The sequence below is a fragment of the Xenopus laevis genome, chromosome 2L (genome assembly GCF_017654675.1).
Source record: "Xenopus laevis strain J_2021 chromosome 2L, Xenopus_laevis_v10.1, whole genome shotgun sequence".
NCBI lineage: Eukaryota > Metazoa > Chordata > Amphibia > Anura > Pipidae > Xenopus > Xenopus laevis.
In genome coordinates this window covers 16245723-16273190 of record NC_054373.1, presented here as the reverse complement: position 1 = coordinate 16273190, position 27468 = coordinate 16245723, and the positions used below count along the sequence as shown (strand labels likewise).

Sequence of the window (27468 nt, the reverse complement as noted above, 5' to 3'; positions counted from 1 at the left end):
ATTTGTTGTCGGACTCGGCAATCCCATAGAGTGGCTGGCTCTGGTCGCTGGACGCGTGTAAGTGAGAGGCCGGAAGCAACGGGAGCCGGTAACGTGGTGGAGCGGAAGTAGGTAGCGGAAGCCCTGCCTGGAGTCGCTTGAGAGATTAGTAAGTGGGTAGAAAGGTACTTTTACTGAGTGCTTTTCTAGTTGTACTACTACCAATCCCAGCATCCCCTGTAATTCTTGGTGGCTGAGCTCTTGTAGTGAACTATGAGTGTGTTTTCCTCTTGTTATTGCTGAGCTCTTGTAGTGAACTATGAGTGTGTTTTCCTCTTGTTATTGCTGAGCTCTTGTAGTGAACTATGAGTGTCTTTTCCTCTTGTTATTGCTGAGCTCTTGTAGTGAACTATGAGTGTGTTTTCCTCTTGTTATCTAAGAGACCTGCTGTTATTTGCTCCAGCTGTTTTACTGCACCTCCAGACTCCCTCCTGGAGCTGGAGAACTGTCTGGTGCCTTTCATTTCTACATTAAGGGGGTTATTTACGAAACTCCCAATTTATCTGGTCGGGCTTTTTGGGGCAAAACTAAATTTTTTTTCAATTTTTTTCTTTTTTAACTCGAGATTTAATAAACTTTGAGGATGGAAAAAGTCAGAATCCGAAAATCCGCCATCTCAGACCTCCCAAGGTTGTGTGTAAGTCAATGGCAGAGCTCCCTATCTTATTTGGATGTTTCTGTGGTCTGCGGAATTTGGGCTTTTTAGGGAAAAACCCTCAAAAAATGGAGCAATTCACAGAAAAAACAAAAAATCGCATGATCTGAGTTTTGCTCCGTTTTGTCGAGCTTTTACCCGAACCGATTAAATTGACCTTTTTTTTTTTTTTTTTAAATAATAAATAAGGTAAAATTGAGGTTTTAGAGTTTGGTTGGTTTTTTTTTAATTTAAAAAATGAGATACATTTGGATTCTGTTAGGGATGCACCGAATCCACTATTTTGGATTTGGCCGAACCCCCGAATCCTCTGCGAAAGATTCTGCCGAATACCGAACTGAATCAAACCTTTTTTACTTCCTTGTTTTGTAACAAAAAGTCACTCAATTTCCCTCCCTGCCCCTAATTTGCATATTCAAATTAGGATTCGGAATCAGTTCGGTCAGGCAGAAGGATTCAGCCAAATACTGCTGAAAAAGGCCGAATCCCGAACCAAATCCTGGATTTGGTGCGTCCCTATATTCTAATAACCCCCTTGCATTCAGATGTAGTGAGAGGTCATCCAGCAGTAAAGCAGTAGCCAAGGTATAAAAAAATCTTTATTAGGACATATGTAGGCCTGACGCGTCACGTCAGACCCGAAACGCGTCAGGCCAGAAACGCGTCAGGCCAAATAACTTGGCTACTGCTTTACTGCTGGATGACCTCTCACTACATCTGAAAGCTTTGTATTTTCCCAAAAAACTGGGAGTTATCCTGGTAAGAGGTAATTTTTCAACAATATTTTTGTGTTTTTGATTTTGTACTTTTTTATTATTCATTATCTTAATTTTTATTTTTGACTTTCATCATAGAAATGGAGCCACACACCAGTATTTATATGGCTTTATAAAAAAACTCCCTTACTGTTTGTTTGTTTTTTAAGCACTGCTTTCTGGCAGCTCAGTGAGCAGATTCTGAGCCGTTACACTGAGTTGATACATTTCTCAGTAGAATCTCTGGAGTATCAGCAACTATTGTATCAATTCTAACAGCTGCCTGTAATGAAACCCAGAGATTCTGCTCAGCAGGGACAAAGATAAGAAATGTATCAACTAAATGTATCAATATAGAACAGTTTACAGGGTCAGTGCCCCTCCCCCTCCCAAATCTGCTTTAGAAGGTGATTGTGGAGCCAGAAAACGGATTTCTCTATCATGATTGTTTGCAGAGACATAGGCCAATAGGAGTGGGCTTAGCTCCGAACTCTGTCACTGATAATGATCTGCTCAATTCCAGGATAAAGCCTGAAACACTGTCATGGTAAAGAAGAGAGGGACGAACCTCCCCGCCCAGGACTTTCTTGATGCAGGTATGGCTCCTCACTTCCCTTTTAGCTTCATTAAAGGAACAGTAACCATAGAAAATGAAAATGTTTAAAAGTAATGAAAATATAAAGTACTGTTTCTCTGCACTGGTACAACTGAACTTCAGAAACTCTACTATTGTTTATATAAACAAGCTGCTGTGTAGCCAAGCGGGCAGCCATTCAAAACTTAAAAAGGAGAAAAGGCACAGCTTACTCAGCAGATAACAGATAAACTCTGTAGTATACAATGGGATTCTTAAGAATTTATCTGTTATGTACTATGTATCCTGTGCTTGAATGGCTGCCCCCATGGCTACACAGCAGCTTGTTTATATAAACTATAGTAGTACTTATCTGTTATCTACTGTGTATCCTGTGCTTGAATGGCTGCCCCCATGTCTACACAACAGCTTGTTTATATAAACTATAGTAGTACTTATCTGTTATCTACTTTGTATCCTGTGCTTGAATGGCTGCCCCCATGGCTACACAGCAGCTTGTTTATATAAACTATAGTAGTACTTATCTGTTATCTACTTTGTATCCTGTGCTTGAATGGCTGCCCCCATGGCTACACAGCAGCTTGTTTATATAAACTATAGTAGTACTTATCTGCTATCTACTGTGTATCCTATGCTTGAATGGCTGCCCCATGGCTACACAACAGCTTGTTTATATAAACTATAGTAGTGTTTCTGAAGTAAATAAACAGTACATTATATTGTCATTCCATTAAAACATTTTAATTCTTTGATGTTACTGTTCCTTTAATCATATATAAAGAGCCTGTAGCTAAAATGCAAGATGGTCCTATAATATTTTATGCATTTATGTACCTCCTTTAATGGCTCTTAAGCTGTGATAAGAGAACATTTCACTATTGGAGGCTTCTTGGAGATCCCTCTCTAAACAGTATGGAACCCATTTTCGAGTTTCGACCCAAATATTTCAGGTAAATTGAAACTTAATTGGACAAGGAAAGGTAGTATCATTGGGAGGCTGATGCCCGTGTTGTGGACTAAGGGGTCTATTTATCATGCTGTGTAAAAGTGGAGTAAAGCATTACCTCTGTTGCCCACAGCAACCAATCAGCCATTCGTTTCCACAGTTAGAAAACAAAAGCAAAGATTTGATTGCTTGGTATGAGCAACATCCCCAGAAATGTTTCACTCCAGTTTTTACACAGCTCTCTGTAGCAGTCACATTCTACAGGGGTTACAGTTTAATAATCCCTGCACTGTGCAGCTGCCTATAAGAACAGCACAAGGCTACCAAATCCTCTGTTTTATTGCTGTGCTTGTTGTCCTAGGCAAACATGGGTCATAGAGATTTCTCTGTATTGAAAAGCTGGAGTATAAAAGTAATTGGAGGACATGAAACAGTCGTAGTGTGGCCTGTTTTATGAAAGGGGTTGCTTGCCTTCCAACACTGTTATAATAACTGTCCTTAATTGATTCATTAGTTGATGCATTTCTTATCTAACTTATAATTGATACAATAGTTGTCAACATTCCACAGATGCTGCTGAGAAATGTATCAACTAATGTAACCAATTGTAACAGTTCAGAATCTGCGTATGAATTGCATTGCATGACATTATAAGGGCGGTTCACCTTTCAGATACCTTTTACTTTGTTATACCTTGACCGGTTCTAAGCAACTTTTCAGTTGGTCTTCATTATTTATTTTTTGTAGTTGCCTTTTCTTCGGACTCTATCCAACCTTCAAATGGGTGGGGGGGTCACAGACCCCATCTAAAAGACAAATACTCTGTATTGTTATTGCTAGTTTTTATTACTCCTCTTTCTATTCAGGCCTCTTCTATTCATATTCCAGTCTCTTATTTAAATCAATTCATGGTTGATAGGGTAATTTGGACCCTAGCAACCAGATTGCTGAAATTGCAATCTGGAGAGCTGCTAAATTAAAAGTTGAATAATTCAAAAACCACAAATAATAAAAAATGAAAACCAATTGCAAATTGTCTGAGAATATCACTCTTTACATCATACCAAAAGTTAACTCAATGGTGCACAATCCCTGTAAACTTTAAAACCAGGATTCGGTTTGGGATTCGGCCAGGATTCAGTCTTTTTCAGCAGGATTCAGCCGAATCCTTCTGCCCGGCCGAACTGAATCCAAATACTAATTTGCATATGCAAATTAGGGGCGGGGAGGGAAATTGCATAACTTTTTGTCACAAAACGAGGAAGTAAAAAATGGTTTCCCCTTCCCACCCCTAATTTGCATATGTAAATTCGGATTCGTTTCAGTATTTGGCCGAATCTTTCGCGAAGGATTCGGGGGTTTGGCCGAATCCAAAATAGTGGATTAGGTGCATGCCTACTTTAAACTTAGAATTTGGAAAAATGGTCAAAAAAAGAACCTGGAAAGCTATTTAAAAAAACCTTTTTTTTTTTTCTTTCTGAAAACAACTGAAAAAAAGTGTTTGGAAGGTGAAGTCCCACTACATGAATGGATCAAATAGATACATTCTAATGTCAATTTGAATTTCCCATTGCAGAACCTGTGTGCAAGCACCTGCGGAAGGCCCTGGATGATGGAAGTGTGAAGAGGGCGCTGGTGAATGTGGAATGGACAATGTGCCAGGACTGCCAGGCAGACAACAAGGAGAAGAATAACTCCGAGGATGAGTCGGCTGAAGACCCTTCTGTCTGGCTGTGTTTAAAATGTGGACATCGGGTAAAACATCTATATGAAACCACTATAGCGATGAGTTACTATCAAGGCTGCTGTCTTATCCTTCACAGTCCTCTTGTTCACTTTCCATTTAGCACTGAATTCGGAACCTTAGTAAAACATACTTATATTACGCAGCATAACTGTCATGAAGGCAGAGACCTAATACTAATATATGTTATTGGAGCTGCCCCATCCAAACCAATAGATATCCTCAATCACGTATGCACAGTATCCAAGACTCTTAACTTGATGGAGGTCTATGAGCCAAGCCTTTATTTAGGCTGCGCATAAAGCCCTTTGAATGAAATCCTAGTAACACATATGCTGACTGCATTTTCTCTCCTGCATTTCTGCAGGGCTGTGGCAGAAATTCAGTGGCCCAGCATGCACTGAACCATTACAACACCCCCAGGTCAGAACCACACTGCCTGGTCCTTAACGTTGATATGTGGAGTGCATGGTAAGTTTCCTTTGCGCTATTATTTTGATTTATTTAACTTCTAGTACAGGGATCCCCAACCTTTTTTTTACCCGTGAGCCGCATTCAAATAAGGGCTATGATTGGCTATTTGGTAGCCCCTAAATGGACTGGTAGCCCCTAAATGGACTGGCAGCCTGCAAAATGCTCTGCTTGGCACTATACTTAGTTTTTATGCAAAAATAAGCACCTGCTTTGAGGACACTGAGAGCAACATCCAATGGTTTGGAGAGCAACATGTTACTCACCAGCTACTGGTTGGGGATCACTGTTCTAGTATGATGTAGAGTGATATTCTGAGACCATTTGCAATTAATTTTAATTCTTTATTTGTGTTTTTTTTTACTTGGCAGCTCTCCAGTTTGTAATTCCAGCAGTCTGGTTGCTAGGGTCCAAATTGCCCTAGCAACCATGCATTGATTTAAATAAGAGACTGGAATATGAATAGGAGAGGGTCTGAATGTCAAGATGAGTAATACAAAGTAGCAATAATAATACATTTGCAGCCTTACAAGACATTGAATTTTTAGATAGGGTCAGCGACCCCCATTTGAAAGCTGCAAAGAGTCAGAAGAAGAAGGCAAATATTTAAAAAGCTATTAAAAAAAATAAAAAAAAATAATGAAGACCAAAAGTTAACCTGAAGGTGAACCACAGTTGGGTGTATGTTTAATTCTAAATGCTGATGTAATATAAGCTAGTAGGATGAATGATATGTGCTGATTCCAGGGTTCATGGTCCGACACCACCTGCTCATGCCAATGTAGAACTTTTAAACACCTTCACATGGAACTTGGGTGCTGAACATGGAACTGTGTTCCATGTGGAGATTTAGAATAGGTTTTAAAACATGATTATTACCTACATCCCTCCACATACCGTACTGCTGAACTACAACTCACAGAATGATTGTAGTATTCCATAATCCCTGCATAGCTCGATACAAATGACCAGGTCATTCCTGGAGGTCCAGGAAGATGGTTGTTGCTAATTTTTTTTTTTTTTACCTTCTTTAAAGTGGACCCATCACCCAGACATAAAAATCTGTATACTAAAAGTCCTACTTAAATATGAAATCCAATTTCTTTTTTTTATTAAAGCATTCATAGCTGTTGTAAACTCATTTAAAAATATCAGCTGTCAATCAAGTATTGCCTACCCCGCCTCTATGCCTAGGCGGGGCCAGCAATTACTTTCACTTTCCATTCAGCACTTCCTAGATGTCACCGCTCTCCCTACATTCCCCCAGCTCTCTTAACGATTTAATTGTGTAATCAGGGCATGGGATAGACATTGGGTCCCTGTCCCCTGGTGCACAAACAAGATTCTGAGATGATACAAGGCTTGCCTTAATAACAATGTCCACAAAATGGCTCCTTCCTGGTTGCTATAATTATGAGTTCCCAGACTGATGGAAACAATATTCAAATAATTTATACAGTGTAATTAAAGTTCATTTTGCTTGACTAACAAGATAAAATAGGATTTGGATAATTTTGTTTGGGTGATGAATGATTTGAAGCTGTTCATTTGGGACAACATAGCTCTATTATGCTGCTTTTTAATATGTTGAAATTGCAACTAGGAGTATATTATATAAAAGATGAGGACGTGTTTGACTATGTGTTTCTCGCTTCTCCCCGATAGGTGCTACTTATGCGACAACGAGGTTCCCTATAACCGCAGTAGTCGGTTAGGCCAGCTGGTGGATTATTTGCAAAGAAAAGCCAAGGCAAAAAGCAAAAAATCTAATTCAGGTAAGTGAATAAATCCAGCAAATAAGTTTTGCCCAAATCTCTCCATGGCTGAATGCACTACCCCTTGCATTATTGTGGCCCACCGAAGAGAGGGAAAGTTCCACAATCTGGCTTTTCCTGCACTAGCGGGCAGCAGAAATAATTAGCAAAAACTAACTGGATTAATTTGCTGATTGCTTCAACTGCAACCAACTCCTATAGTAGCAATGTATTAATACTATATTATGGCAGGACATCCAAAGGATGGGAAACCTTGACATTCGTCACTTACACTTTTACCGTTTACATCTTTTCAGTAGTCTCGAATGAAGAAGTTAAAACTGAAACTGTGACTGAGAATGAAGTCAAGAAGATTCAGGATCAAGATGAGAAGCCCGATGTTCAAGCCAAACAGGAAAAAGCCAACAGTACCCCGAAAATTAGTACCGAGCCTACAGTGAAAGGACTTAGCAATTTGGGGAACACGTGTTTTTTCAATGCAGTGATGCAGGTAAGGAAGATGATTTTACTGCATTCTGAAGTAGAGCCACATATAAAAATATCACCAAAATAATTATCAGTAGTTGCATGTGTTTTTCGAAGGTTTGTGATCACTCTTGTTGGATTGTTTGGACAGGCCCATTTTCAACACCAGTATTTTATGCTAAGCAAAGGTGTTGTTTTACGTCTTCATTCAAATGATAGAAACCTTAACTGGAATATTTCTCTCCTTTCGAGGGAGACACAGGACCACTGGGGCTATGCATTCCCCACCCTATCAGGAGACAGGGCGCTGTATTGCTTTCAGAATTCTCCAATTAATCCCATGCCTAGCTCCTAGCCAGGCTTTTTAGGTTCCTTAGCATGGGACTCTATATAGTTGCATGATATTAATTATTGATTATCTCTGAAATCAGGTGTAAGACTTGTTCCAGTCTGCTGTGTAAAAAACACTATTCACTTGCTGGATTCTGCCCTCGTCTTGTCTGTGCAGTGTAAAGAGTAGAAAGATAGCAGCACTCCCATCTCGTGAAGATAAAACCACCTTTATTATTTCATACAGCAATTTCAGCAACGTTTCGAACCCTCCAGGTCCTTTCTCAAGCTCACAAAGTATGAATTGCAGCCAATTAGAACTTCATTAAATACCCATATAACACATTGCCTCCTATGCCATTGCACACCGCCCTTATACTTACTTTTACCAAGACAGGGGGGGAGTGAAGGATCAGGTTTAGATCATCAAGGGAGGGCACTGGGGAGTGATGGGGTAAGGCAAGATTGGGTTTGGATCCACAGGGCCCACCAGGTTTTTTACAGGTGTCCCGCAGGCCTAGTCCGACCCTGTATCTGAAAATGCAGCAGGCAAACAGAAGGTCAGATCTGGGCTACTCTTTACAATGCAAACTACTATAGAACTATACATATTTAAAATACATAATACAGGGTTCCATCAGCAATCATAGCAACACCATATGATTGCTTAAATATGTATAGTTCTATATTTGTACCAATAGGAGGCAATGTGTTATACGGGTATCAAATGAAGTTGTAATTAGCTGCAATTGATACTTTGTCAGCTTAAAAAGGACCTGGAGGGTGCGAAACGTTGCTGGAGTTGCCGTATGAAATAATAAAGGCGGTTTTATCTTCACAAGATGGGAGTGCTGCTATCTTTAGCCTTTGGGCTATAAGGTATGTGAACACATCTTTTGCGTGCAACCCCCAGAAGAAAATACATATAACATGTACTGGAAGATTGCTGTTTGCAGAAGAGTAGCCCAGATCTGACCTTCTGTTTGTCTGCTGCATGTTGAGATACAGACAGGGGCTGGTGGTGGGTAAGAGAGTGGGCAGTGGATAAACTGGAAGGAGGCGGGGCCCTAGAGGGGTTGTGGGGTTTTTGGGCCCCAGTCGGACCCTGCTCAGTTAACTGACCTGTTGTTTTTGCTTCTGAGAACTAAACACAATGCTTTATCTGTACACCAAAGAGTATCTAGACGAGTACTGTATCTCTATGTCTTCATATATATTTTGTGTTAAGAAACTAATATTCAGTCATTACAACTGTGAAATGTTTCTGTTCTTCTCTTACGCAGAACCTATCCCAGACCCCTGCTTTAAGCGAACTTCTAAATGAGGTTAAAACATTTAGAAAACCAGTGACTGTCCTACTGCCGGATTCATCATCTCCTGTAAGTTGTTGCTTAGAACTCTTTCTCCCTACTTACGGTAGGGATACACCTGGATTCTGCCTTTTTCAGAAGGATTTTGAATTTGGCGAATCCTTCTGCCCAGCCGAACTGAATCTGAACCGTAATTTGCATATGCAAATGAGGGGCAGGAGTCAAATCCGTGACTTTTTGTCACAAAAGTAAAAGTTTCCCCCTTCCCACCCCTAATTTGCATATGCAAATTAGGATTCGGGTTTGGTATTCGGCCAGATCTTTCATGAAGGATTCAGGGGTTCGGCCGAATCCAAAATAGTGGATTTGGTGCAACCCTAATTTGCAGTCACTGACATGATTTTGTAATGGTGGTTACAGCAGATTCTCCTGTAGGCGTTTCACTTACAGAATATTTTCTTCTCCCATTTTCAGAAAATTCTAGAGGTAAATCTAGAGCAGCAGCCAGGACCACTGACCTTGGCAATGTGGCAATTCCTGACTGAAATGCATGAGACAAAAAAGGGAGTTGTCACCCCCAAGGAGCTCTTTTCTCAGGTCTGTAAAAAGTGAGTATATGCTAGAATTATGCTAAAATGGGTCTCCATCGCAATGGGTGGGCGTAGTGTAGAATGGCACAGAGCAACAGAAATATGTCTGACTACCAAACATAAGACATCAGAACTTGTCCTGCTCTACTTAGTGTCCTTATCATCTCCTCCTGGCCTTGTTCCCAAAACCCAGTGACTTCAAGTACATAACTATGATGCTAAGTGATCCCACCCTATAGAATAAAAAAGAGTGATTGTCGGAATCTCTTCTGCTCTAATAATCTAGTATTTCCTTACAGTTGATATTTCAGCCTGGCAGAGGAGAATTTAATTATTCACATCAGCTGGGTACTATCCCTGCCTTGCTTATATGCTGGGATAATTGTGAAGCATTTTTCCTTGCTTGTGAGCTCATATTTTGTTTTTGTTTTTTTTCCCCCCAGAGCAATACGGTTTAAAGGCTACCAGCAACAAGATAGTCAGGAATTACTTCGCTACTTGTTGGATGGAATGAGAGGAGAGGAAATCCAGGTGAGGCTGAGACCTACTTTTTCAGACTCATTTATAAACACAAGTCCAATACCTATGACACAAAAAAAAAACACACTCCACCTGCCACTTTTACTCCCCCATACATCTTTATTTAACATTATTTCAGTGTAATTGAAATACACTATATAATAATATAATATTGTTTGCTGCAATCTTTGTACTATTTACTAATACAGATGTAAATAAGCACTCGTATTGGTAAACTGCAGCTAATTTGCTCCTCCGCATATATGTGAACAGCAATGTTTGCTGCACCAGAAACAGAGTTTGTATAAAACTATACCCCCAGAATTAATACTTAACCATTGAATAGTTTGTATCATGTTAAGTGGCCAGAAGAAGTGTGGGAGTAAAAGACATAACTTTGTCCCCTTAATTGGGTCATGTGACCTAATATGTATGTGTTCCCTTGGGTTGATTGTACGCACCGTGAATCTTATGGTTCCATTGGTTGGCCCTTAATACTTAAAAGGGCAATTTTCTATTTCAGATCACCTAATGGTTTATGTAGATGAAGCAGGGTTTTACATATGAGCTGTTTTATGCTATATATTTTTTTTTTATAGAGACCTACAATGTTTGGGGTATAGTTTTCCTTTAAAACATCTCATGCAGGTGTTTCTGGGGCTCCCCTGTATCCACGTGCCTTGTATTTTTGCAATTGCACCTTTTTCAGAAAAAACACATATAGGTATAGAGTAGCTTGTATTTACCTTGTCATTTTTTTGCACTTACATGAGTGCTTTTGTATTTTCTGCAGGCAAATGCACTTTCTCTTACGGGAAATGTAGCTTTTAAATAACCCTCTCTACTTTCTGACCTATCTCAAACATGCAATGGTGTAACTAGAGTCTGTCGGCCCCCCCTACAAAAAAATTTTCAGAGGGGCCCAGCGCACTCCGATCCCCATCCTCCCGCCAACTTCCTGTCCCGCCCATGTCCAACCCTGACTCCGCCCACTCCTGCCCGACTTGCTTCCCCCTTGGCCTCACTTATCTACCACTTATATCTTCTTTGTAGAGAGTAACCTTGGCAATGTCCAAGTCACTACAGAGCACTTTAGATGAAGAAGAAATTAAAAAGATTGTGAAAGGTAAGCGATTGTTTCTACACCTGACAAAACTGATGAAATATTTGTTTTTCCTATAGTTTAATATATTTGATGGAATGAGGCACCTCTATTGTTATATATTTTTTTTTTTAAAGGATATACTTCATGTATACATAACTTTTCCCAGGCTGTTTTTTGTCATTCTACTTAACATTTACACCACCAGTGAAATCCCATCCACACTCTATTTCTTTGCCAGATTATGAAAAGCGTCGAACGATTCCAAACTTTGTGGACTGTTTGTTTGGGGGAGAGCTGACTAGCACAATCATGTGTGAGGAGTGTCACACGGTAAGTCAGTCTAGCTGAGGTTTGCACGATACTTGCTCGTGAGGCCCGACTGGTGATAAGCTTTGTGGTCAGAGCTGCCATTAGAAATAATAAGACTATCCACATGTGTAATAAAAGGCACTACGTTTGCCCAGGAGCAGTAACACTTGGCAACCAATAAGATTCTTGCTTTAAAACAGGTGACCAGTAAATGCTCCCTGCTGATTGGTTGCTATGGGTTTACTGCGCCTGGGCAAATTTAGGGCCTTTTATTACATAACGCCCTTATACCACTTAGTTAACTGGGCGATCCCCCTCTCACTGCATGCCCACTCCTGCTGCAAGCCATCAACCTGCCCCTCAGCTCCTGGTCATAACTGCTACCCATTCCCTCTAATTTGTATTACTTCATCTAATTATGTAATTTACTTTCTTTAGGTGTCATTGGTTCATGAACCTTTCCTTGACCTCTCTCTGCCTGTGCTGGATGATTTGGTAAGATATAAGGCATATTTAAGGAGACCAAACATATGAGAGGAATTTTTTTTTCTCCTGTCTCCCATAGGCACCCCCACTCGAGATGCTTTCAATAATGAAGGCAAAGTTAAGGAGACAGGAACAGTGCAATATTAACTACTTATATTTTATTACCACAACAACTGTGCAACTTTGGCCAGCATTAGATAAAGAGTTCTAAGACAAAAGTTTATTTTTCAGATTGTTAAAAAAAATAGTAAGTCAACACCGCCAGCTCGGGAGAGGAAAGAGGAAGAAGAAGAAGAGAATGATGATGACCGCTACGTGAAGGAAAGAGATGAAGTATCGCCTGGGGCGAGCAAACACCTGCAGAAGAAAGCAAAGAAGGCAGCTAAAAAGCAAGCCAAGGTTAGTCACGTCCTGCTCATATGCATTGAGTGTCAGAATAGAGGTAACATAATGGTATATGGCTGGCTACATACAAGTCACATAAAGGAGAAGACCATGTTTTCAATCCCATTCTCATCAGTCCCCTCAATTTTGAAATCTGTTCAAATGATTTCAAAGCCAACTACGGCACCCTAGCATTCAATTAAAATTGGCCGCACAATGTTGGAGTTTTGGCATTTCATAGCTGTGGATGATTATTTTGTCATCTTAAAAGTCAATTCGGCCATGCCCATTGGCTATTTGCAGTAGGATTAAAATATGGGGAAAGGTCAATGGGGAGTGATAGGAAGCTTGGCACCATCCTGACACAGAATCTTGGGTCATAAAGCAAAAGGGATCTACAATTCAGCCCTTCTAGAGCCCTTACTTCTTACATGGATAGGGAAAATTTAAAAAATGAAGGTATGGTGGCCCTTTAGGTTCATGCCTGAAACTTGATTGTATTTAAAAATATCCTTTGCAATCAACAATGCAGTAGGTGACCTAAGCTTCTATATGCGCCGCCTCAATTCATTGCTTGAATCTTTTTCAACTCCATAGAACCAACGCAGACAGCAGAAATGGCAAGGGAAGACAGTGCTATTCACTGATTTGGCCAAGCAAGAGTGTTCGGAGGATGAGGAAGAGGTTTCGCAAAATAATACTGAGTCAGAGACCAACGCCAGGCCAGATAATGAGACCCCTACAGCTGATGACTTAAACACAATGGAAACAGATCTGTCCACTCTTGAAAACGGCAATGAGGAAACGGCCGATGGCTTAAACACAATGGAAACTGATTTGTCCACTCTTGAAAACGGCAACAAGGAAATGGCTGGTGGCTTCAAAACAATGGAAACGGATCTGTCCACTCTTGAAAACGGCAGCGAGACTATTAAAAGTGCGGTAGAAGGAATCACGGAACATACAGACCTTGATTCTTCTGTGCATAACAATGTGGGGAGTGTGGAGACGAATGCACTTGTGGGTACTATGGAAAACAACAATAACAATAACATAGAAGTGAATAAAACCCCTGAGAGAACTGCAGGCAGTGGAGGAGACAGCATGGAAGCCATGGCCGCTGTGGAGAATGGAAATGCTGATGCAGTCAATGTGGATGATACGGAGGCTGTCAATGGTTTATCAGACAGTACCAGTGCCAATATGGATCATGAACTAACAAACTCTTTAAACAGACTCCAGCTGAGCTCTGATCTAGAACCCACCCAGGTAGAGATAGAGATATTACCCGACAAAGAGCAGCCCCACACGCAAGTCTACGAGGTGGTAAATGAAGACCCCAAAACTGCATTCAGTACACTTTCTAATAGGAAGGATCTGCCCATAGATGAGTTTTCTGTGCTCAGTTGCCTCTATCAGTTCACTCACAAAGAGACCCTCACTGGGAACAACAAGCTGCTCTGTAATGTCTGCACCCGGAAACAGGCCAGCAGGCTGAACAACAGTAATAAAGGTAAGGGAATTGGGTGATGTCCAGTTGGCTCTGGATATATAGGAGCAAACACATCACCTGTAACCAGCAGCTGCTTCTTCTCATCCATCAGAATTGTATTATAAATCCGAGCAGGTATCTAGATCACAACTGTTCATCTGGAGGTTGCTACACAGACCACACAGATCTAGCTACATCAGGCATAAGTATAGTGATACCCACTGAGAACTATGGAGGATGTTTGTGCTACATGGGTGATGGGTTAAATCAGTCCAAGAGCTACAAGGTTGGAGGTTGAACTTTAGATCAGGGTCCCCTTAAAGGGGTTATTCACTTTTAAAGGAGAAAGGAACCTGTAACATAAAAAACCCTACTCTTTGTAGGAGCAAATGGCCCTAACTTTTTACTTACCCCTCGGTGCAGATTCTGTCCCCCGCAGTTCACGGCAGCCATCTTCTTTTCTTTGTTGAACTTCGGAAGCCGACCTTCGTTTTTGGCACATGCGCAGTTGGAGTAATTTTCCGGTCCCAAACGACTGTGCATGCGCTGAAAGTCACAAAAATTTCCGAAAAAAGAATATGGCTGCCATAAACTGCGGGGGACAGAATCAGCACTGCGGGGTTAGTAAAAAGTTAGGGGCATTTTCCCCGGGTACCATCTAGGCTGAGGGGGGGGGTCTACAAAGGGTTGGGGGGAAGGGTTTTTTTATGTTGCGGGTTTGTTTCTCTTTTGCATTAACTTTTAGTATGATGTAGAGAGTGACATTCTGAGACAATTTGCAATTGTTTTTTTATTGGTTGCGGTTTTTGAGTTATTTAACTTTTATTCAGCAGCTCTCCAGTTTGCAATTTCAGCCATCTGGTTGCTAGAGTCCAATTCCCCTAGCAACCATGCATTGATTTGAATAAGGGACTGGAATATGAATAGGAGAGGTTTGAATAGAGAGATGGCTACTGGAAAGTAGAAAACAGGATTTTTGATACTCACCGTTAAATCTGTTTCTCTGTGGTCGATAGGGGGACACAGGGACTATGGGTTAAGCTCCACCCTCCAGGAGGCAGGACACTTATTCAAATGAAAAAAGGGGGCGTGCCAGTACTACGGCTTAACCCCAGGCTAGAGCCAATGTATTCAGTTGGTATCAAAGAACTGCTAACCAAAAAACATAAGTAATGCTCATATAAAATATTAACGGCAGAACAGATAACTCTGGAAGAAATTCCACACAGACCAACACGGTCAAACTCGCATCGGGCGGGAAGCCCTGTGTCCCCCTATCGACCACAGAGAAACAGATTTAACGGTGAGTATCAAAAATCCTGTTTTCTCTGTTGTCTCAAGGGGGACACAGGGACTATGGGGACTTAACAAAGCAGCCCCAGAACAGCAGGGTGGGAGCGAGAGAAAAGACACATTATTGCACTACAGAGTGCAACACCTTGCGGCCAAAAGCGGCTTCCGCAGAGGAAAACGTGTCAATTTTGTAAAATTTTGTGAAGGTGTGAACGGAGGACCAGGTAGCCGCTCTGCAGATCTGGTCCAAAGAAGCCGAGTTGCGCCATGCCCAGGAGGCCCCCACCGACCTCGCGGAATGGGCTCGGACGCCCTCCGGCGGAGATTTACCTTTGGCTAGGTAAGCCTGACGAATGGTCTCCCGTAACCATCGAGCAATGGAGGTCTTGGATGCTGCCAGGCCTCGGCGGGCCCCAGAAGGCAGTACGAAAAGATTTTGAGACAATCGAAAACCCTTGGATCGCTGAATATACCAGCGGAGAGCCCGGACAACGTCCAGACCATGAAGTCTGCGTTCTTTGTCGTTCTTGGGATCCGGGCAGAGTGAGGGTAGAACGATCTCCTGATATATGTGAAAGGATGAAACCACCTTAGGCAGAAAGGACGGTAAGGTGCGGAGCACCGCTTTGTCTTTGTGGAAGACAAGGAAGGCAGGATCGCAAGATAAGGCACTGAGTTCAGAGACTCTCCGAGTTGATGATATTGCCACGAGGAAGACAACTTTCCAGGTAAGCCATTGTTCAGAGACAGTCCCGAGTGGCTCGAAGGGGGGATCCAAAAGAGCATCCAAAACAGTATTCAGGTCCCAGCCAGGGACTGGTGGACGGAATGGAGGACTGATGTGTGCAACACCCTGCAGAAAGGTGCGGACGGAATCATCCAGAGCCAAACGGTGTTGAAACAATACAGAGAGAGCTGAAACTTGAACTTTCAAGGAACTGAGCTTCAGGCCCAACTGCAGACCCCGTTGGAGAAAAGACAGCACTCTAGGGATGTTACAGTCCGTGAGGGAAAAGGGGCTGGAGATGGGAATTGCGGCATCGTTGCACCAATTCCAATAGTTGCGCCAGACTCTGTGATAAGCTTTAGAAGAAGTGAGTTTGCGTGATTGCAGCATAGTAGCAATGACATCCTCCGCTATTCCCTGTCGTTTCCAGATGGCCGCCTCAATAGCCAACCCGTCAAAACGAAGAGGCCCGGGTTGTGGTGGGAGATGGGACCTTGTCGGAGAAGATCGTTCCTGAGGGCTAAGCGAACGGGCGGTGCTATGGACATGTCCCGGAGATCCGAGAACCACGTTCTTCTGGGCCAGAATGGAGCTATGACAATGACTGTGACAGGGGACCGCTTGATCTTCTTTAGAACCCGTGGTAACATGGGGAGAGGCGGGAAGATGTAGGCTAGGTCGAACAGCCAACATTGTGTCATGGCGTCGACCCCTGCAGCGAGAGGATCCCGTGAGCGGGCGAAGAAAGTGTTCACTTTGCGGTTGTTCCTGGAGGCCATCAGGTCGATTTGAGGACGCCCCCAACGTTGAACGAGGTCCGCAAAGGCTTCTGGGTGAAGTTCCCATTCCCCTGGGTCCAGGAGATTGCGGCTGAGAAAGTCCGCTCTGGTGTTGTCGACTCCCGGGATGTGAATGGCGGACAGTCTTGCCGCATTGGATTCTGCCCAACTTAGAATCTGCTGAACTTCCGCTAGCGCTGCTCTGCTGCGGGTTCCTCCCTGGCGGTTTATGTATGCGACTGTGGTGGAGTTGTCGCTTTGGACTCTTATCGCTTTGGCTTGGAGAAGAGAGGACCAGTGAAGGAGCGCCAACTTTACGGCGCGGAGTTCCAGGATGTTTATGGAGAGTTTGGACTCCGCGGGAGACCACAGACCTTGTGCGGATAGGGAGTTGAATGTTGCTCCCCACCCCAGGAGACTGGCGTCGGTCGTGAGAACCGTCCAATCCGGTGTGGCCCAGGATTGACCCCTGGACAGATTGCTCGGCTTGAGCCACCACTGGAGAGACAGCCTGGTGGAGGGCAGAAGAGTCATCTTCTGAAGGAGAGATCCGCCCTTCCAGGCAGCTAGAATGTTGGATTGAAGGGGGCGTAGGTGAAGTTGAGCAAAGGGTACCGCCTCTATGGTGGACACCATTGATCCCAGGACTTTCATGGCCAGATGAACAGTAGGGCACTGAGAGTGCAGGAGACGTCTGGAAAGGGATCGTAGCTTCTCCTGTTTGTCGAGTGGGAGTAAGACACGTTGTGTCAGAGTATTGAACTCGAGACCCAGGAAGGTCATCTGGTGACTGGGAACAAGGTTGGATTTCTTCCAGTTGATGGTCCAACCAAATTCTTGTAGAAGGACAATCGCTCGACGGAGATCCTCTGCGCTCCTCTCTGCTGTGCTGGCCTTGAGTAGCAGATCGTCCAGATAAGGGGTCACCGAAATCCCCTGAAGCCGTAATGCCGCAGCCGTCACCGCCATGAGTTTGGTGAACACCCTGGGGGCTGATGTGAGACCGAAGGGGAGCGCCACAAACTGGAAGTGACGATTCTTGAAGGCGAACCTCAGAAACCGATGATGAGGAGGCCAAATCGGGACGTGAAGGTAAGCATCCTTGATGTCTAGGGACATCAGAAATTCCTTCGATTCCATGCCTCGAATGACTGATCGCAGAGTTTCCATTTTGAAGCGAACTGAGCGGATGTACTTGTTGAGGAATTTCAGGTCTAGAACTGGCCTGAAGGACCCGTCCTTCTTGGGGACTAGAAAGAGGTTAGAGTAGAAACCGGAGAAAATCTCTGATGGGGGTACTGGTACGATCACCCCACTTTGCTCCATTTTGGTGATGCAATCCAGAAAGGCCTGGCCCTTGGTGGGACTGGTTGGAATTCTGGACATGAGGAATTTTCTTGGGGGAAAGGACGAAAAATCGAGATGATAACCCTCTGTGATGATCTCGTTGACCCAGGCGTCTGAGGAGTGTCGACTCCACACCTCCCGGAATTGCAGAAGTCTTCCCCCTATGGACTGCTGCGGTTCCGGAGGGGATGGCCCGTCAGCCTGATACGGGCTTGTCGGAGGAAGATTTGTTCTGGAATTTGGAATTCTTCCAAGTTGGGCGTCCCTTGTCAGAAGGTTTGGAGCAAAAATTGGAGCGTCGAGGCGGACTGTATCTGCGTGAAGATCGGGCAGATTGGCCTCGAAAAAATTTTCTTTGACGAAAGGACTGAGTAGATCTAGCCTTAGCTTGTGGGAGGAATGTGCTCTTTCCCCCAGTGGCTTGGGAAATAATTTTCTCGAGTTCCTCACCGAACAGTCTCTGTCCCTTAAAGGGTATAGAAGTTAGGGACTTCTTAGAACTGAGGTCAGCAGTCCAATTCTTCAACCAGAGAGTTCGCCTAGCGGCTACTGATAGAGCTGAAGTCCGTGCGGTGATCTGTGCGGTGTCTAGTGTGGTTTCGGACAGATAGGCCGATGCCTCAGCTATAGATTGAACAGATGAGACGAGGTCGACTCTAGGAACACCCTCCTGAATATCAGTAAGGAGGGAGTCGGCCCATGCTTGAATCGCTCTGGCTACCCAGGCCGACGCTAGGACTGGACGTAGGGTAGAACCGGCTGACGAGTAAACGGCTTTGAGAAAACCTTCGAGACGTCGGTCAGATGGGTCTTTGAATGCAGCCGCGTCTGTGACTGGAAGTGTAGTTGATTTTGACAAACGAGAGACAGGAGCATCGACTGTAGGGGGCATAGACCATTTGTCCACCAATTCCTTTGAAAAGGGGTAGGATTTGGAGAATTTGCGAGTGGCTTGAAATTTTCGTTCCGGAAAATTCCATTCTTCTTGTATGATAGCTAAGAGCTGATCGTGTGATGGGAAACAGAGCGAGGATTTGTGTTGTCTTTTGAACAAGCTGGAGGTTTGAGCCTGTTCCTTTGACTGAGAAACTTTTAATACCTCAGTAACACCTTTGATGATATGTTCGATATCGTGTTGGACATCGTGGCCTTTAGCCTCATCCTCAAGTTCCTCTTCATCCTCCGACGACACCTCGGAGGGGAGAAGTTCGCCCTCTGAATGAGAGGAATCCCCTCCCGCAGTTGAACCATCAGAGGGAGTGTGGGTCCCTGTGCGTGGTCTGGAAGGCTCTGGTCTCTTGCGTTTTCCACTGGATCTTTGACCCAGTCTGGTCAAGGCTTTACCCAAATTATCTGCGAGGGCAGGTAGATTTTGAAGGGAGGCCAGAGACTGTGAGAGTTGCAGAGCCCACAGAGGAGCAGGGGGTTCTGAAGAGGGCCCAGCTGCGCTGTCTTGAGGAGTGTCGTCTCCTGACGGGGGACCCGATAGTTCTGTGTGAGGGAAATTAGAGCCCCCTGAAACAGGTACAACAGAAGCTCCCTTGGAGCAAGATCTGCAAAGGGGCTCCCCCTGTCCCCCTGGAATTTTGGATTGGCAATTCTTGCAGGCAAAATAGGTGATTTGACCTGCTGTTGCTGGTGCTCTGCCCCCCCCCCGCCCTGGGGAATAGTCCCCCAGACTTACCTTCTGCCATAAGCAGTGTCTGTGGTACCTGCTGAATAACTGGCTGTGTGCACTGAAGGTTAAGCAGCTTTGTCCCAATTGGCAATCACTGCTGCTAGGAAGGTGCGTTCCAAAAACGGGCTGTATAAGGGCACTGAGCTGGTTAAGGAGCTGAGAGCAGGAAGGAACGCGTCCTCAGGGAGGTAGTGGAAGCGCAAAATGGCCGCCGCAATGGAAAAGGGCGCGAGATGCGGTGAAAGAGAGGCTTGGAACGCGGTTCCGCCCCCTCCTCTCACATGCGTTCCAAAGGAAGCGCGCTGCGCCGCGAATGGCGCCAATGTAAGGGAAAAACCCCTGCAGTACCCCCTGAGGAAACGTAGAAAGGTAGGAATAGAAGGGAAAACATAAAAACCAGGAGCCCTGGCAGAAAGAAACATCCCCTCTTGCAGCACAACAGCCAGTCAATAGCAGTAGATGGGGGGGGGGGGAACCCAGAGCGTGAAGTCAAAGTAATCTTTGTACTCACATGCAGCCGCACTGTAAGGCCCTCTGCTCTCCCTCAAGGATTGCAGGCATGCCTACGCGAGTCTGTATAGCCTATAGGCCAGGGAATGACTCCAGTGGGCCTCCCACGGAGGAGGTGTACTCAACAGATACAGGTAGCCCTGATTGTGGTAGCACCCCTGTCTACTTGAAGCTTGAAAACTTGGAGCTTGCATGTTGTCCATCCTCCTAGTAAGCAGGACACTTAAAAACTGAATACATTGGCTCTAGCCTGGGGTTAAGCCGTAGTACTGGCACGCCCCCTTTTTTCATTTGAATAAGTGTCCTGCCTCCTGGAGGGTGGAGCTTAACCCATAGTCCCTGTGTCCCCCTTGAGACAACAGAGAAATAACAATACATTTGTAGCCTTACAGAGCATTTATTTTTTTAGATGGGGTCAGTGACCCCCATTTGAAAGCTGGAAGGGGTCAGAAGAAGAAGGCAAATGATTCAAAAACTATAGAAAAGAAAAAAACGAAGGCCAGTGAAAGCATACTAAAAGTTAACTTAAAGGTGAACCTCCTCTTTAACTCGTAACAAGGTTAGAGATTTGGGAAAGAATTAGAATCTGTTTCAGCTGTAGCGCAAAGAATATCTGGGACACTCCAAATCTCTCACTAACGGTCATTAAGGTTAAGCCTCTACCAGCCCCACAGTTTGGGAACAGCTGGGTTAGGCTGCTAATCCTCCAAGGATAATGTTTTTGCATTTTATGCTTCATTCTTGTTTTGTATTTTGCTGAAATCTGATTTGTGTATTATTTTTTTTTAGGGGAGAAGAAGTTTGTTTACACTAATGCTAAGAAGCAAATGTTGGTGTCAGACCCCTCTCCCATCCTCACTCTCCATTTGAAGAGGTTCCAGCAGGTAGGTCACCGTATTCACTGGTTTTCAGCTGGAGTTTGCGTCCACTGGACCGGCCGCTGCTAGAAGTGACGCCATAAAGCATGATATTAATGCTGCTCTGCAAGAGTAACCTTTGGACTCCACTTTGCAAGCACAATATTTTTTTCTCTTTCCCCAGAATGGCTTTAATTTACGGAAGATTAACAGGCATATAAAGTTCCCTGAGGTGCTAGACTTGGCTCCATTCTGCACAGCAAAATGTAAGGTATGTACAGTCCCTTTAGCTCACTTGTACAGGCTGATACATTAGTTAGCTTTGAGAAGGGGTTGATTGGTGTTTAGCAAGTGAAGGAATACAGGGTTATGGGAAATAGCTCATAGTACAAGTTGATCCAGGGACTGGTCCCATTGCATCTTGGAGTCAGGAAGGAATTGGAGAAGCTCCATGGGGTTTTTCGCCTTCCTCTGGATCAACTGGCAGGCAGGTTAGATACAGACTAAAAGGTTAAACTTGATGGAAGTGTCTTTTTTCAGCCTAATTTACTATGTTACTAATGGGCCTCCCTTTCGCCCCAGATCGCTGCATGTTCTGAAAATTCTCTATAGAGAACTAGAGCTCCAGCACTACATCTAACCAATCCCTGAGGGAGCCATGAGAGCAGAGCAATTGTCAGGGAATTTATCCTGAACCAGCCAGTCTCTGTGACTCTCGGTGGGCTAGTAAATGACCTCTGCAAAAGGACATAACAATCTGGGCTGTGTGTTTTTTTAATTGCACCCAAGATATCGGCAGACAGTGGTAGCTGAAGGCATTTGAAGGGCTTCTAGTGCAAAAACAACTGGATAATAATATAGCATTGTCCTCCCTCTTCTCTCACTTTGATGCTATTATCTATGAGGAGTTTACATTCTCCATAGTTGAGACAAGCAAAATGGCAGCTCCCATTCCCAGGCAGGAATATGAATATTCCAAGAAGGGAATGTCATGTATATAAAGTAGTAGTGGAATCTGTACATCTCTACATGGTATGGTGTTGCCTGCAGAACGTTCCTGAAGGAGAGTCGCGGTTACTGTACTCCCTGTACGGCGTTATTGAGCACAGCGGCAGCATGAGGTCCGGCCATTACACCGCGTTCGTCAAACTGCGCCACCCGAACCAGCAGCTCTGCAAGATGTTATTTACTGGAGACATTCCAGAAGGTAAAAATCTAATCGAATTTTCCCAAAAGGTCTCATTTAAAGGGGTGTTTCACCCTTTAGTTAACTTTTAGTATGTTGTAGAATGGCCAATTCTAAGCAACTTTTCAATTGGTCTTTATTTTTTAATGATTTGCCCTTTTCTTCTGACTTTTTCCAGCTTTCAAATGGGGGTCACTGATTAAAAAAAACAAAAAAAAACAAATGCTCTGTAAGGCTACAAATGTATTGTTATTGTTACTTTTTATTAACTGTGTTTCTATTCAGGCCTCTCCTATTCATATTTCAGTCTCTTACTCAAATCAGTACATGGTTGCTAGGGGAATTTGGATCCTGGAAACCAGATTGCTAAAATTGCAAACTGGAGAACTGCTGAATAAAAAATCACTCTTTACATCATGCTAAAAGTTAAAGGAAAACTTTGCCCCCAAAATTAATATTTAAGCAACAGATAGTTCATATGATATTAAGTGGCATATTAAAGAATCTTACCAAACTGGAATATATATTTAAGTAAATATTGCCCTTTTACATCTCTTGCCTTGAGCCACCATTTTGTGACGGTCTGTGTGCTGTCTCAGAGATCACCTGACCAGAAATACCGCAGCTCTAACTGTAACAGGAAGAAGTGTGGAAGCAAAAGACACAACTCTGTCCGTTAATTGGCTCGTGACCTAACAAGTATGGTTTGTGTGCAGTGAATCCTACAATCCCAGGGGTTGGTCCTTCTTTTTTTAAAATGGCAATTTTCTATTTATGATTACCCAATGGCACATACTACTAGAAAAGTAAATTTTTATGAAAATGGTTTGTTTACATGAAGCAGGGTTTTACATATGAGCTGTTTTATGCAATATCTTTTTATAGAGACCTACATTGTTCGGGGGTATAGTTTCCTTTAATTTAAAGGTGAACAACCCTTTTAAGTGTCACCACCCAAAGTCTGTGATGTCTCTCTTTCTCTGTTGCTGCAGTCTCGGGAAGTGAACCTGGGCAAGGCAGCTGGTACCACATAAGCGACAGCCACGTCCAAGCAGTGTCCCTTTCCAGAGTGCTGAGCTCCCAGGCTTACCTGCTCTTCTATGAGCGAATGCTGTAACCTGGAGAGACATTCTGCCCCGGGGCTCTGCTGAATAACCAACGAATATTTATTAAGTGAACTACCAACATCTTCGTTTGGATTCAACAAGCCGAAGATACACGGTCACAGATGATTATATATTGTGCTGCGACTAAGAATGCGACTGACGTGTTCCTGAGACAGATCTTACGCCTCAACAGCAGGATTATTTATTGATGTTTATACCAGTAAGAAAACTGAAAGTAGGAGTGAGCCATGTACTAGGGGTGTGCGTCATTGTCCTGCAAGATGCTATCGATGGGTTTGTTCATTGCTCCAGCCCAGGGAGGCAACAACTGATACAGCCTTATGCTGCAGAGGAGGCTGATTTTGATTGAATAGCAGAACGTCTACTTTCTCTTTAAGAGCAATAGAACCAATCGAAGCAAGTTGGGAGTCTGGTGACACTTGCAGGGCCAGAACATGAGCAGATGGACCTTCCTTCACCTACAACAATATGCAATAAATTCTATATTTTAAATGAACTGTGACTTTTTTTTTTTGTGAAAGCCGCTTTACCGTCGCTCTTTTCGGCCACGCAGACTTCAGGGAAATCTATAGGGAAAAGTAGGCTGGAGAGGAGTATTTTTATACAGGATCAGGGAGGTGTAGTTCAGCAAAAACTCCACAATAACTTGAATAAGATTGTAGCCCCCTAAGAATCTCATCTCTAGCTGCCTCCCACCAGCAGCCATTATTATAGGGTTTTGATGACGGGTAGGGTTGCCACATGGCCGGTATTTTACAGGCCTGGCCAGTAAAAATGATGCTTGATGCCAATGTTATTAACGGAAAACTATACCCCCAAAATGAACACTTAAGCAACAGATAGTTCATATTATATTAAGTGGCATATTAAAGAATCTTACCAAACTGAAATATATATTTAAGTAAATCTTGCCCTTTTACATCTCTTGCCTTGAACCACCATTTCGTGATGGTCTGTGTGCTGTCTCAGAGATCACCTGACCAGAAATACTGCAGCTCTAACTGTAACAGGAAGAAGTGTGGAAGCAAAAGACACAACTCTGTCTGTTAATTGGCTCATGTGACCTAAAATGTATGGTTTGTTGGTATGTTTGAGTACAGTGAATCCTGCGATCCCAGGGGGCGGCCCTTATTTTTTAAAATGGTAATTTTCTATTTATGATTACCCAATGGCACATACTACTAGAAAAGTATATTGTTATGAAAATGGTTATTTACATGAAGCAGGATTTTACATATGAGCTGTTTTATGCAATATCTTTTTATAGAGACCTACATTGTTTGGGGGGTATAGTTTTCCTTTAATAGGCAAAAACGTCAAGATTATATATTTTCCCCAGAAAAGATGGCAACCCTACTGATGGGTGTGGCAGGCTCTGATTGGCTGGAGATACAGCTTGCTTCTGTGATTGCACAGATAGTTTCCTCTGCCGCTGCCTTAAAGGGATACTGTCATGGGGAAAAAAATTTTTTTCAAAATGAATCAGTTAATAGTGTTGCTCCACCAGAATTCTGCACTGAAATCCATTTCTCAAAAGAACAAACAGATTTTTTTTTTATATTCAATTTTGAAATCTGACATGGGGCTAGACATATTGTCAATTTCCCAGCTGCCCCAAGTCATGTGACTTTGCTCTGATAAACGTCAATCACTCTTTACTGCTGTACTGCAAGTTGGAGTGATCACCCCCTCCCTTTTCCCCCCCAGCAGCCAAACAAAAGAACAATGGGAAGGTAACCAAATAACAGCTCCCTAACACAAGATAACAGCTGCCCGGTAGATCTAAGAACAACACTCAATAGTAAAAACCCATGTCTCACTGAGACACATTCAGTTACAGAAGGAAAAACAGCAGCCTGCCAGAAAGCATTTCTCTCCTAAAGAGCAGGCACAAGTCACATGACCAGGGGCAGCTGGGAAACTGACAAAAAGTATAGCCCCATGTCAGATTTCAAAATTGAATATAAAAAAATCTGTTTGCTCTTTTGAGAAATGGATTTCAGTGCAGAATTCTGCTGGAGCAGCACTATTAACTGATGTTCCTCTGCCTTAAAGGACCAGTAACTGCAAAAAAATAAAAAAAAATCATTTAGTATGCTGTAAAAAGATGCCAAGCGGAGTTTCAGTAAGTTATTACTTAATAAAGACTTAGCGGCTTTACAGTTTAAGATGTTGGTGTCTTTTTTCCGTAGCATACAAATTATTTTTAGAATATTTTTGCTGTTACTGGTCCTTTAAAAGGGTCGTTCACCTTCAAACACCTAGTTGTTTTCAGATAGATCACCAGAAATACTTTTTCCAATCACTTTTTGCTATGTCTCACCGTTTTTCTAATATCGAAGTGTAAAGTTTCGAGTTTCGAATCTGAATTACTGAGCTGCCAGACTCAAACATGAGACACAAACATTCAACTTTAAACTTAACTTTGGAAAAACAGTAAAAAAATAAATAATGGAAAGTAATTGATAAAAAAGTATTTTTCTGGGGAACAATCTGAAAACAACTGGGAAAAAAAACAATACCATAAAAATCATGACCGAATCCCTTTAATGAGTAGAAGAGACGGCTACTCACCCCACCTATAAACACATTGTATCATCTCATTAACGACTCTCTCTCATAAAGCAGGAACTGGCATCCCAAAATTATCGTGTCAGCTCATTCCTTAAAGGGGAAGTAAAGTCTAAAATAGAACAAGGCTAGAAAACAAACATGAACTTACTGCACCACAAGCCTAATCAAACAAATAATTTATGCTTTCAAAGTTGGTCACGGGGTGTCACCATCTTGTAACTTTGTTATACATCTTTGCAAGACCAAGACTGTGCACATGCTCAGTGTGGTCTGGGCTGCTTAGGGATCGTCATAAATGATCAAAACAGCACAAAAGAGGTTCTGGAATCAGGCAGTGGCAGTAGAGCCCCTTCTTCAAATAATGAATTTGAAACAAAGTTGCCACCTGCTGTTTGTTTTCACTGACTTGCAACATTCAGGTGTAAAGTTGGTGAGAAAAGGAAAGACTTGTGACGTTGATTCACTTGGAACTGACAAGACTCTTCCCTGCTCACTGACTTCATTCTTTATTCTTCACAAGACTCATTTTCTCACAAATTTAAATTTCAGCTGACTAATCAGTGGATGTGAGATGCTGTGAAATGAAAAGGAAACATTCAAACAGCTGTCGAAATCCAATGTCCATGGGGCTCCCTCGTCTGCCGTTTTCTTTGTATAATTGTTTAAGACAGATAAGCAGTAAATATTCTTCTGGTTGGATAAAAGTAAAGTGGGGTTGGAGGGTACAAAATAAATGGAGTCTGAATACATACTGGGGTGGTTAAAAAAAAAAAAAAACCCCAAACTGGGTTTGACTGGGGGGCACAACCCCCCCCTCTGATGCTGGCCCCCTCCGCCCTACTCTGCTCCTCTCCACCACCCGCTGCGTGTGCTGGCCAGTGCCGTGTAAGAGCGAGAGAGCACTGTGTTGGGCCGGGCACTGCAGAAAAAAGGCGCTCAGGATATGGATCTGGGCTGTTGGGGTCCCCTGGGTTTTTTCCCCGCAGGCTCAGTCCACCCCTGGACCTAAAAGGGGGTAGGGTTGTATGAAGTAGTGATGTGCGGGTCGAGTAAACATGCGCCCCATGATCTGTGCCTGCACCCGGCTTCCTTTTAGACCTGCCAACTCAATGACATTACAAAAGGGGCGGCGGACTGGCAAGCACATATAAAACCAGAAGTCCGTAGCCAGCGACCCACAAATGTGGGAGCAAGGTCGGCCTGTACGTCACTAGTATGGAGGGATGTTCTTGTGTGTTCCTCAGCCCTCCAACAAATAAAGGCCCCCATACACGGGCCGATAAAAGCGTCCGACAGACTAAGTCGTCAGCTTATTGGCCTGTTTGTGGGGCCATCCGTCGGGCTTCCACGATTTATTTCAGGCCAAAAGTCGGCCAGATGCCGAATCCCGTTGGATCGCAGCCGCTTCTTTTCGTTGATG

At 43.4% G+C, this 27468-nt stretch overlaps 1 protein-coding gene across 5 annotated transcripts; it reads left to right on the top strand.

The window, feature by feature from the left end:
* Window positions 1–9: 9 nt before the first annotated feature.
* Window positions 10–23970, top strand: usp16.L (ubiquitin specific peptidase 16 L homeolog). Of its 5 annotated transcripts, none has more exons than XM_018244906.2 (18): window positions 14–148; window positions 1973–2045; window positions 4567–4745; window positions 5102–5205; window positions 6871–6980; window positions 7280–7470; window positions 9059–9154; window positions 9560–9693; window positions 10119–10206; window positions 11248–11320; window positions 11538–11629; window positions 12047–12103; window positions 12326–12493; window positions 13076–13991; window positions 21094–21188; window positions 21346–21432; window positions 22212–22368; window positions 23340–23970. In XM_018244906.2, exons 2-18 carry the CDS (start codon window positions 1994–1996, stop codon window positions 23462–23464), a joined length of 2724 nt encoding a protein of 907 aa, XP_018100395.1. In that variant the 5' UTR covers window positions 14–148; window positions 1973–1993; the 3' UTR covers window positions 23465–23970.
* Window positions 23971–27468: the final 3498 nt, after the last annotated feature.